General features: G+C 31.5%; 1 protein-coding gene across 5 annotated transcripts in view; it reads right to left on the bottom strand.

Annotated features, from left to right (window-relative positions):
- The window catches only part of Pspc1 (paraspeckle component 1), a 93031-nt gene that overhangs the window by 19786 nt on the left and 60362 nt on the right, over window positions 1-12883 (bottom strand). The window contains exons 8-9 of one of the 5 annotated variants that reach the window (XM_076872515.2): window positions 11527-11696; window positions 8692-9183 (exon numbers count right to left, since the gene is read on the bottom strand). The exons of the other annotated variants lie outside the window; for them this stretch is intronic. Of the exons in view, the coding sequence (XP_076728630.1) occupies window positions 8998-9183; window positions 11527-11696 (356 nt within the window). The 3' untranslated portion in view covers window positions 8692-8997. Of the gene's footprint in view, window positions 1-8691; window positions 9184-11526; window positions 11697-12883 lie in introns of those variants that run through there. 5 annotated transcript variants of the gene reach the window in all.

Raw genomic sequence — 12883 nt, forward strand, 5'->3', positions numbered from 1 at the left:
AACTGTAGAGTGTAAACATTAACATATACAACTGACTTCCTAAAACCTGGGAGCTCAAATTCCTTTCCTACAGTAGGGAAAACATCATTTAATTATACTATAGGAAACTGACCTTGCAATAACACTAAGTGGTAAATGTACAACCCAACATTATTCATTTTTAAAGGTAATAATAAATGAATTATATAATGACTGTACAATGGGATTCTGGTATTACAATCATGAAAGGAAGCAATAAGACTTTGACAAAGTTACTCCTCTAGACCAACACTGTACTGAAGAAAAATAACTGAAGACATGCAGTTTTAATTTTGCTGGACACCACATTAAAAGGAGATATAAAAAGTAAAAGGTGAAATTAGCTTAATAGCCTATTCAATCAAGCATCAAATATTATCATTTTAACAGGCAAGTATATGAGTTAGAGATCTCTGTTTTACATTCTAGTCTTTATACTATGCCTTTCCACATCCAATTCAGATGAACTTTCTTCAGAAATACTTATATTTGTATTTGGATTATGTAAAACTGAAGATACAAAAGTAGATTCATATACCCAAAAGTATGTTCAATGCTTGAGATAATACTGGTAAGATTATACTAGGTAAGACATTTCCACTTTATTTGCTCTTCTAGGTCTAGAACACAAATTACGGCAAAAGACTAGCCCATTGGGTTCACAGTTGTATCCAGCATACCCAGTCTTCAAGAAATATAGCAACTGTCAATATAGCATCTGTGTATTTAAATAAGACTTTAAAATGTTCCTAATACTTAACAAGTGTATCACTGCTCATATAAATAAGACCTGTAAGAAAAAGGAATTAGAAACTGATTGTGACAGGTAGTGTTCTTCCACAGTCAGGTAATTCCAAAATAATTTCAAAGATCAATCTGCATTTTCACCAATATAAGAAATGTTTCATCAACTCTTAGGTTTAAACAGAATGAACTCCCAAATCTTAGTTTACCTTACCTCTAACCTAAATAATACATACACTAAACACATCATATCTCAAGGCAGAAACTAAAAATGTGAATATCCATTTTCTATATTGTATTTCCCACTTCTAAACTCCCAAGCTTGTCAGTTTCCCAAAACTTTTGATCTTCCCCATACTATTTTTTTTAATATAATGGCACAAGATAAAGGTCAATGTGGCACAATATACAACTAAAAAAAGTTTTATTTTCCTCAATTTATCATCATGCATAAATCTAAAAACCAGCAACAGATCAAATATAATCTAAAATTCTTACAGCTTTAGAGTGAGATAATAGTGGGGCTGGTAAATATGCAAGGAGGTAGAGGAAGGAACCATATGCTAAATCAGAGGTTCAGTAATTTACAGGATGTCAAGTAGAAAATTCAAGGCAATTTCATTTTTAACATTTACCATTTGTTCCTGCATTCGTGTGCATAAAAGTAAAGGTAAGCACTGAGTTTTGTAGAGCTTTAAATCATTTTAGTGTCACAGAATTTATAAATGACTTGATTATTCAGTGTGAAAAACATGTTAAGTAATCTACTACCTACATAATTTTTTTAAATGCTTTTTCTCACTTAGCCTGCATGAAAATTATTCATTTGGAAAATAGGTTAATAAGCCACCACCCTTCAGTAGAAGTGGGCTAGCATCTTGGTCCTGGGCTTGCAAACTGCATGGAATCTGACTACTGAACAGAAAGATAAAACAGGGTGTGTGTTGGCACAACGTTAATAAATAAAAAGGCAGATGGGATGACTTTCTTGGTTACAGATAAATGATCCTTCACAGTGCTAAACCCATCATTACTTTACAAAATGTTTTATCACCAGATGCAGAGGCTCATGCCTGTAATCCCAGCAACTTGGGAGGTTGATGCAGGAGGACTGTGACTTCAAACCCAGCCTCAGCAACTTACTGAGGCTCTAACCAACTCACCAAGAGTCTGTCTCTAATAAAATATTCTTTAAAAGGGCTGGTTAAGTGCCCCCGGGTTCAATCCCTAATACAAAAAAAGATGAAGTTGTTTTATCAATGTACATTTCCTGGGAAAAAAATTAAGAGATGATAAATCTATGCTAGGGTGGCCTTGGACCAGAGAGATACCCAGGTAACATCTGGTATCAATTAGCAATACTTTTTTAGTATTTCCCGTACAGATCTTAAGATTATATTTGCCAAAGTTAATCATCCAATACACTGAAAGGCTCAAAATTGGTTATTGTTTTTATAGTTACAATTTTAGGGAAGAAAATATTTTCCATAATAACAACTATGTGTTCTCATTATGGGCCAATTTAATTTTTAAAGATACTACATAATTTTGAATAAACATTAAAAACACACACAAATGTATATTGCCACAAATTTTTCTCACAGGGCTATAAACTTTTACCATTAAATTATGAAAAGATGTCGACCTACTGAACTGTAATGAGGATTACTTTCTAAACCAACTAACAAAGAATGAAGCTACAAAGCAAGTGAAATGTTTGATATGCTTATGATGTAAATATGCTTAAAAAATAAAATTTTATCTTTAATCTAGAAAAGTAAAACTCACACAAAGCAAAAGTCAAGCAATCATTTTAATCCATAAAAATGGTATCATTCTAGCACATTCTCCCATCAGGCATAAGCATGTCCAAAAATACTGGTATAAAAACAAGATTGTTACACTGTCTTGTCTCTGATAATTATATGAACAGATGAAAATCAGCTTAGTGAAAGTCTTTTATTTTATAAAATTTTCAAAATATTTTCTGTATTTCTTAGAATAACTGAGTTTGTAAGCCTAACAATAAAACCCTACTTGCAAAAATTGTAAGAAACACATCATATATTATGGGGCACTTAGTAGCTAGTACATTTCTTAGTCAAAAATAATGAACTTTTGCAGTGTTTTTCAACTGGCAACAAGTGGAAATGTTTGGGTGGTGTTTTAGATTGTCTCAATGACTGGCCAAGGATTCTAACAACCTACAATGTACTAGAACAGTAAAGTATGACAGCAAAACAACACTGTCAAAAAATGCTACTATGCCTTTTCTTTTCTTTCTCTACAAGCATCAACATCTCCTGGGAACTTGTGAAATGCACATGCTTTGGTTCCACCTCTGCCCTACTGAATCAGAAACTTTGGAGTGGAGAGCCCAGATTTTTTTTTTTTTTTTTTTTTAATGGGCCTCCCAGGTGGTTCTACAGCATGCTTAAGTTTTGATAACCACCACTTTAGAACAATGTCTGTGGCTGCTTTCCTTAATTTAGAGAATGAAGTTCTTCCACTATTGTACTGTTAAGTCCTACATAAGTGCCCAACACATATAGTACAACCTCTGAATACAAACTACTACAATAAATCAATGCTCATGGCAAAATTCTAAATGGCATGGCTCCCCATAAATCCTATATGATTAAGAAAATGATTTTCTTGATGATTACTTCAGTCATTTTCAGTTTGCTAAACTGACACCAAAGTTATGCCAATGAATAAAATAGTCAAGTCTGGGAATATGCACAAAGTTCTAATTAGCTCAAAAAAATTAAAATATGCGAAATACTACAGAGCAAATTACTGGAATTGTCTCTAACACCAGAAAGGACAGAATTTACAGAATGACTAAGTGAGATTCAGTTTAGTTTTTCTCATTACATAAAAACACTAACTACCATATTTAACTAAGGAACATCTCAAATTTGATATTGGTTTGTTATCTAGTAATGTGCAAATACTCTGAAGAAAAAATGAACAAATACTCTAACAAATGTACAATAAGATGTTTTCTGCACTTCCAAACTTGAGATAATTTGCAAAAATAAATTATTTCAATAGTCATATAAAAATAAAAATGCAGGTAACTCATAGTCCAAACATGGCACAAATAATAAGGCAAAGGATTATATTTACATAGTTCTTATAAAATCCAAAAACATACACAGAATCTCATTCAGATTCACAAAAGCCTGGTCAGTTGACAAATATTAATGTCTTTTTCTATAAAAGAACCTAAAACATGAAAAGTATACCTCAGAGATCCAGGGAAAAATACAAAACTTGATTGTAGCTATGAAATTTTTGACAGTAGCTCACATACAAAGAGATGCACAATACAAATATAAAACGAAAATGTGAAGTTGTCTAAGAACTAGAAAAATACATATAATTATCAATTTTAAAGTCTTCACCACAAACAACAAACCACTTACATATAGTATTTAAGAAATTCAAGGTCCACTTACATTGCTGTCAATATAAGGCAGGGTCCTGTATTTAAGGAATAACCAAAAAAAAAATTTCAACTAAATTATTTTAAAATATGGGGAATATTTTTAAAAAGGGAAAAAATTCATATGTTTAAACAAGTAAACTTCCACTTAATTCTTCCTACTTCTACTATTTTAACTTTGGGTGTGAAGGGTATAACATGAAATCTGGGTGAATATATACCTGCAAGAGGTAAGTAAAATTTTATAGACACTAACAAGCTGAACACCATTACTTCTAAAGCTCATTTCTTTAACCCAGAAAAAGAAATTGAAAAACAATTATGATTTGGACTTCTTTTAGAATCAACAAAACAAAGTATTTGCTGCAGAGGAAGAGTTGGTAACAATAATGGTGCTTCAAGTCATAAAACAATATATTTGAATTCTCTCCAAATGTATATACATGAACTCTGGCTACATCATGTTAAGAATTTTAATAACTTCAACCCAGAAATAATAAGCTTTTGTTTCTCCAAAGACAAATCAAAATATAGAAAACACATGCCAAAATAAAAATATAACCAAATAAGTTCAACAAAGAGGTCTTTTATAGGTATTATAAACTAAACAGGCACTAAAAAAAGGACAAAGAGGGCAAATAAAATGCTTAAGATAACACAGCACTATGGTAGAGCCTTTAAATATTTTCTTAAGTTTCAAACTTCAATAATTAATATTGTTATTTAGTTACCAGGAAACAACAACAAAACCCTCAAAATGTTTTTTACAACACATAAACTACCACTTTTGATAGTTTTAAAAGGAAATATGTAACATATAAATCCAGATTTTAAAGACCTGACACAGAAATTTCAGTAATTTTTTGTTATTTCAGAGTTAGAATCTAAACTACTTGATCAGAAGGTCAACTGTGAAACATGTTTTGTTTTATACAACTTTGGAAAATATGTAAAGGGAACATAAGACAATTATTTCCTATTGTTAAAAATTAAGTCATAAAGGCTTATGAAAATGAGACAATACTTTTCTATAAAAGTATAAGGGGACTGCTAATTTATTTAATTATATGAGCATTTTATGATAAAATAAACCTATGCTGGTATATATAACTTAAGAAATGCACTTTTTGCTTTGATATATGGAGATCAGTATTCCTTGGTATGAAACTGGCCTTAAAAATGTCCTCACGGGCTGGGGATGTGGCTCAAGCGGTAGCGCGCTCGCCTGGCATGCGTGCGGCCCGGGTTCGATCCTCAGCACCACATACAAACAAAGATATTGTGTCCGCCGAAAACTAAAAAATATTAAAAAATTCTCTCTCTCTCTCTAAAAAAAATATATTTAAAAAAAAATGTCCTCACTTTCAACAGCTAGGTATTGAAATATTTACAGCAGAAGTAGCATAAACCATGCTTTTGAGGTATTTGTCTTCTCTTCTCCCGCCAAAAGCCCATGACTACAAACAATCTAATCAGAAAGTGAATACAGTAAAATATTTACTACTGGGTCTAATAAACAAGAATTCATCGTTTTATTCTTGAAAGTAAGAGATTCGATTTTTAAAGTCACTGCAATCCTCTGAAAATCATATTAGATATTGCGACAAAACTCTTATACAAAAATCATTTAAATATCACTCTGTCCCCTTGAAACTATGTCCTCTGTAATTTTCAAAATGACATGGCCCTTCTATTTTTGACTAGTACCATTTGACATTAAATTTCAATCCTTTTAAATCTTTTTCCACACTTCGATCACATTCTTTCAACTGCATTCTTTCACAACTCAACTCATCATTTCAATCACACATTTGTCTTCTTTCTCATTCAGAATGTATATTGTAACTATCAACCACCATGAATTAGTGACTTTTAGTCATTCATAGTGATATTTATCAATTATTACACTTCATGCATAAAGAGAAAGCCACTGAAATATTTTAAAAGTATGTTTTTTAATAAACCATAAAAGTATATACTGTTTGCAAAACTAGAGCCAAAGTTTTTGTCCTTGTTGATAATTTCCATGAAACAGCAATTATGGATTATTTCCCCTAATATACTATTGAAGAATTAAAAACAAATATTTAATCTCTTTGACTTAATGCTCAGCACTGATCTAAGGAAAAAAAATTTTAAACTCACGGAATAACAAATTATATCTATGAAATATCAGTAAACCAAACTACTTTAAAAGCTACATCTGTCAAGAACATCAATTCATTTGCTCTCAAAATGAACAAAAATGGAGGAAATTCCAACAAAATACACTGCTAGAATGAAAGAATTAGAAAAATCAAAGTACATTTATTTTACACATTTTAACTACAGAAAGCATATGAAACCTAAATCCCGCAGACTTTAAAATTGGTACTTAAAATCATCACACACACACACACATACACCCCCCTCCGCAAAAAAACCCACTGTGATTATTATAATTATTTCATATTAATCTTTTTATGGAAAAAAAATGATAGCATATGAGACAACTTCATACTTATGTAGAAAGCTAACACTATTGAACTTTCTCTTCATTTTTATATCTACCACTTTTATGTAAATGACATTCAAAAAAATGTTCCTTGGTATACTAATTCACAAGAAAAAATATTGAATTACCAGCCATGAAGTTGTTTAACTATACAAAAACACTAACAACTGAATAACTAGGAGTTCAGAGATGCTCCACTTGACTGTCACTCAGAAGCTGACTGTTCCCAGGATAAACTTGTAAGTACTGGAACAAGGATTTTCTTGATGCAGGGGAAAAGCTGTGTAGAACTCTGTTCTTGGAGCCAGAGTTGAGCCCGGACACTAGGATGTTCAGGAGATTAAGAAATCTTTGTGCACTGGCTTTCAAATGTTCTTGAACGAATCATACAGAACTTCACAGCCTTGGCAAAAGGTAACTTGGTATTAACATCAAAGAAACAAGTTTCTCCCAATCTGAATTCAGTTTTGAATGAATACAATGCTAAAAATTACTGGAGGATTAGATAAATAAAACACGTTATATGAAAGGTAGACTTAAGTGCGATAAATATCACTTAAAACTGTAATTAATTTTAAAAGTCCTCACATCCAAGTTAGTATCACAAATTAAAACAAATTCCACTCTCTGCCACCTTACACTCAAGAAAAATAGTAATAAGTCTTTTGACTATTATTTTCTAATTGTTTTCAAAGAACTGCCCCCCAAAAATCTTGTGAATATTCCAAGTTTTAGACAACAATTCCAAACATACTGTTCTGACTACAAAAATATATAATAAGAAATACTGCAGATAAAATAATATTATCTGGTACAACAGATTAAGCCTTAATTATGCTTTACAACCAACTGCTTTTATGGAAGATTTTAAATTAACTAAGATTATTTCTTTCTAAAATATGCCCTCTACCAAAAACTGACATCATGGGAAAAATAAAAGGCATGATTTACATACTGTTTACCTAAAACCAGCAAATTTTTTTTTCAGAAAGGTGGTAAAAGTCTGATATACATATATACAATGAAATGTTATGTGAGAAACAACTGCTGTCATCAGTGGGTGGTGAATTAGATTTGTAGTTTAAATTAAATAGGAAGTTCCTTAATGTAATTTTAAATAAACATGACCAATATACAAATTTTTAAATATAGCTAGGAGTTTGTTTTGAGATAAACATTAATGTGATAAAATCCGTTTCTTGCAAATATTGAAAATCAAAATTCAAAATAGGTATCTGAAAGATGAGGGAGTTAAACAGAGGCTATCACCACTTTTAAGTTAATTCTCGGTTTTTAAAAATCAACATGTGAAACTATATTCCTTGGAAACACAGAGTCCTGGATGACAAACAAATTTTATAGGAAAGTGAAACTATAGGAAAATATTTTCAACAATTAAGTCATCTTTTTAATACCAATGTTCTCAAGAAACCTAGTCAACCACAAAATCACACAGAAAAAACCCTCATGAACTGCCAATTCAACAGTACTGAATCTTTTTTAAAAATTTAATACTACCTATATAATTGGGTAAGACCTAGATTTGACAGCAAATAGAGGTTGGCAGACAAGATTAAAACTATGTTATTTTATAAGCAGAAGAGATTTACTTTCAAACAGTTTTTTTCAAGATTCAGAAGATTTATTTTGGGGGAAAAAAAAACACAGGACAAAGATACCCTTAAACTTCTAAGAGTATGTGAACATTCAGAATCTGTATGAAATATAGGCAGCAAGTCCGATTTCACAGAACAGCAATGGTTTATACAAATTAAATGCATGCCCACCATCCCCAGATATACTGCTCCATCTCCCCTTTATTGACATTAGCTTCCACTAAGCTTCTCTATCTTCAGGACTATGTGCACAGACAAAAAAGCAAAATCATTTTCACTTTTTAAACGGCTGGGATTAGTTGAAGCAACCAAACTATTACTGTTACAGCAAAGTTTAGTAAAACCATAAGAGAATACCACCAATAACATTTTTAAATGATCCAATATGATTTCTTTATTGAGATTAAGTAACTACATAGATTTCACAGTACTATGGCATAGTTATATTTAGCTAAGTCACAAATACATTTTAACATTCACAATGATGAGCATCATCATTACCATTCTAATCTACAAAGCTTATGAATAAAGAAAAATACAAAAACCTCAAATCTTACAAAAGAAAAAGTTTATGTCTACATACATTAACAATAAAACTATTTTAGGTAACAGGTAAAAGTGTAAAGGCATACCACTGAAATTTTTTTTCTAAATAGCCAGGAATGAAAGAATGTTTAATATCTACGACGCTTATTAGGACCTTCAAAGTTGCCCCCTTGATTTCCTCTACCAAAGCCACCAGGACCACCACTCACAGGACCTACACCACTCATTGGTGCTTGAGGTGTTTCAGAACCTGTTCTATTCCCCATAGGTGAGCCCATTTGGGATGGCGGTCCTTGGGGAAATCTATCATTGTGCTATAATACCACATAAGAAATATGAAGTCCATTTGGAACACACCAAAAAAAAGTGACAAGAAAAATTGGCAAAATCCCAAGTGGTGGTGTCATGAAGTTCAGCAGAAAGTCCAGCAGAATCAGGATCACACATAGAAGGAAGAAAGGAGCAATTTAATTAGTTACTATGTTTAAAAATAAAAAAGCAGCATCTGAAGACTTACAAACTGCTAATGCTATGCCCCAATTTCATGAAAAAAAAAAAAACAACAACTGTTATTATGACATAAGCAAATGACATTTTAGCCTATATTTAGCCAAAATTATGATATTGCTCAGATTCCTTTATTTAAAAAGTTTATACTGCATGAAACTATGCTGTAAAAGAAAAGTACTTCTTTTTAAAAGAAAACCCAGAGAAATAAAACTGGGGAGCAGCATCATATTGTTTTAAAAAATAAACATAAAAACTTCAACATCAATGCTTTTAAGACACAAAGCACTAGACCAAAAACACGCAGGGACTTATGATTTCAATATGAAACTTCTGAGATGTTTTCATTAAAAGACTAGCATTGGGAAAATAAATTTTTAAAAATGATTAACTTACTATTAATAACACAATTAAAAATCTGAATCATATCTTTTGAAAAACTTAACAATAACTACACGTATTAATCTCAAGGGTTGAAAAGAACTCCTTGAAGATAGTTTTACTAACAAGTGTAAATAAAACCAAGTGAGTGATATTTAAATAAGGTATACAATTTCAGGGAAAGGGAAGAAAAATAGAACAATTACTTCTTTTTTACTATGATTACATGCTAAAGAAAAATTTTAAATAATGAAGTTTCTACTAGGAGCCTTCTTTTTTTTTAAGCCAGAGGCTGAACCCAGAGGTGTTTAACCACTGAGCAACATCCCCAGCCTTTTTTACCCTGAGACAGGGTCCCACTAAGTTGCTTAGAGCCTCCCTAAGTTGCTGAGGCTGGCTTTGCACTGTGACTCTCCTTTCTCAGCCTCTGGAGCCACTGTGGCTATAGACGTGTGCCAACACGCCAGGCTTTACTAGCCGTTTGATATTTTACTCAGCCTCTACTAAAGGAATAAATACCAATTGCATTAGGTGCCATCTGTTCATAGTAGATAAAAAGATACTATCTCCTTATCTGCCTGCACAAACTATCAATTTTAAAAACTCCCAACTGTTAGCACACCCAATTTTTTCCAAATTCTTAAAAGACTGTATTTAAGGTAAATCTAAAACTGATTAAACACTGCATTCCTCAATTCTAAAATGCAAGAATTTTTTTTTTTTTGGGGGGGGGGGTGCTGCTGCTGCTGCTGGGGATGGGATCAAACCCAGGGCATTATATGTGCCACCAAAAACAAAAACTTTACCACCCAAGCATACAATATCTTATTTTTAGAGTCCTCTTGATCACCATGGATTTACACTAATGGAATGTCTGAGTTTAACTGGCAGTGTTTTCTCTTTTATAGCAGCAATAGTACTTTAACATCTGATAGGAAAGTTCAAAAACAAACTGCCTTTTCAAAATATACAATCAACCACTTTTTCTTTCTAGATGTTATTTGAAATCCATGAACACATACCACATGAGGAAATAATATTTTCTATTATAAAGCCTCATTTAAATAGTGGCATATGGAAAATGATAGGATTATCAGTTTTGTTTACTGATAATATATAATAAAAATTACAATTGAGAAACTTTGTTTTTATAATATTTAACCCATACAAAGATATCTTCACACTCTCAGATAAAGACTTTAAGTATAATTAGTAATTCAGAAAAGAATACAGCCATGTCAGTTTAGAACATACAAAAAAACTTCTAGTGTTTTTACATTAAAATACTTTACAATGAAAATAAGTACTTTGATATAAATCAAAACAAGTCATTTTTTTAAAAAAAGATGCCTACTGAAAACTGCATTTTCATATACATTGGAGTTTTGCCCCAAAGGCAAGGAGTCTACACAGAAAAGGAACACAATCATAAAATACTAAACCAATGCACTGAAAGCTGATAAAGGTGAATTCTAATAAAAAGCACTGGAAATAACTGTAATGACTATTTTTTTTTTTTTTTTTTTTTTTTTTTTTTTTGCTATATACTTAGGTACAAAAGCATGCCATGGATGGTAATCTTAATCCAAGCTACTTAAGAAGTGCTTCTCATACATCAAAATATAACTTCACAAAGTTACTTTTTCTTCAATGACTAATCTCTTTTGCTAAAACAAATGATGCCAAATTATGTTTAAGTGTGAAGTTATCTTTGGGGCAGAACTGTATATTAGTTGAATATAATCAAAATAATATTTATGATACATTACCACTGCTCCATTATCTGGCATCATTGGAGTTCCCATATTTGCAGCTCCTTCTGGTCCCATGGCAGGACCAGGACCCATTGGTGGGCCAGGTATAGTTCCTCTGTTGTTCATATTCATACCCATCATTGGAGGAGGACCTTGGTTACCAGCAGGTGCTGGGCTAAACGCATCTATGTAAAACAATCTATACTTAGAGCTGTCCTATCTTAGTTTAGTAAACATTAAAAATTTTATAAAAACTTACGCAATCTATACACCAAAACTATTGTCAAAATCCTTTCCTTGAAAATAAGACACTCAATTATCTATTCTGTAACAGAACATTACCTACACTCTACAATTTTCAGCCTCAAAATAAACCCACATAAAACAAATAATGTAACTATGAATTTTAGGATACTTAAGACTGCAACAGTTTAAAAAAGCTTCAAAAAGTCAGTAGTACCATTTACTAAATCCTACTTTTAAACCAAACAATCCCTAGCAATTTTGACTACATTTTACCAGTCTTAATGATCAACAAACAATTAGCACTTAAAATTGTAGCTAAAAATATTAACGTGTAAATGACAGTAAGTTGTAAGAGGGAAATCATTTTCTGCAAAAATCACTTGAAGTTAAATTCTTGACTTTAATATGGTAATTGAATATCTCCCCAAATTGCAAACATTAAAAAATAAAATCCAAACCAAAATAATATAAAATGACTCATCATGATGAAACTTAAAAAAAATTCACCCAAACACAGATAAAATGATTATATGGACATTTTTAACATTCAAAATTCTATAAATGGGGATAGAGACATATCAAATTTTTTTATAAAACAATCTACTAAAATTAATTACAATAGGGTCTGAGCTATAATATTATACATGACAGTTTCAAAGACAATATTTTTAGGTGTTTTCTTTGAAACATTTTTTTCCTTTTTTATGCTCAGGCTTGTTTATCATTAAAAAATTCTTAAGTGACTGATTACAATTTTGAGGTTTTTTTCCCCCTGGTATTTCATTATGTAGGTCAATTTTCTGATATTCAGAACTCAATTTTGCAAATACTCATTATAAAAGGAGCTGAAGTTTTCATTCACTCTCATTACAGAATACTTAATACAGCTGAACTCTATAGAGTTGAGTCAAAGGAGCAGGTAAAAGAAAGACAACTTATACCCTATCAATGCCTGGCATCACATACTATTGTTTTGTGAAACCAACCCTAGGAAGCAATTTCAAAGGAAGGAATTATCTCCTTAATCCCAAAATGTTCTTTTTGAAAAATTTACACTTTATCCAAAAATATTTCCATTCCTTCAATATAACAACAAATTGTCATTCTGAATAGGTTTCCACAATCT

Source organism: Callospermophilus lateralis, chromosome 12 (genome assembly GCF_048772815.1).
Source record: "Callospermophilus lateralis isolate mCalLat2 chromosome 12, mCalLat2.hap1, whole genome shotgun sequence".
NCBI classification, from domain to species: Eukaryota; Metazoa; Chordata; class Mammalia; order Rodentia; family Sciuridae; genus Callospermophilus; species Callospermophilus lateralis.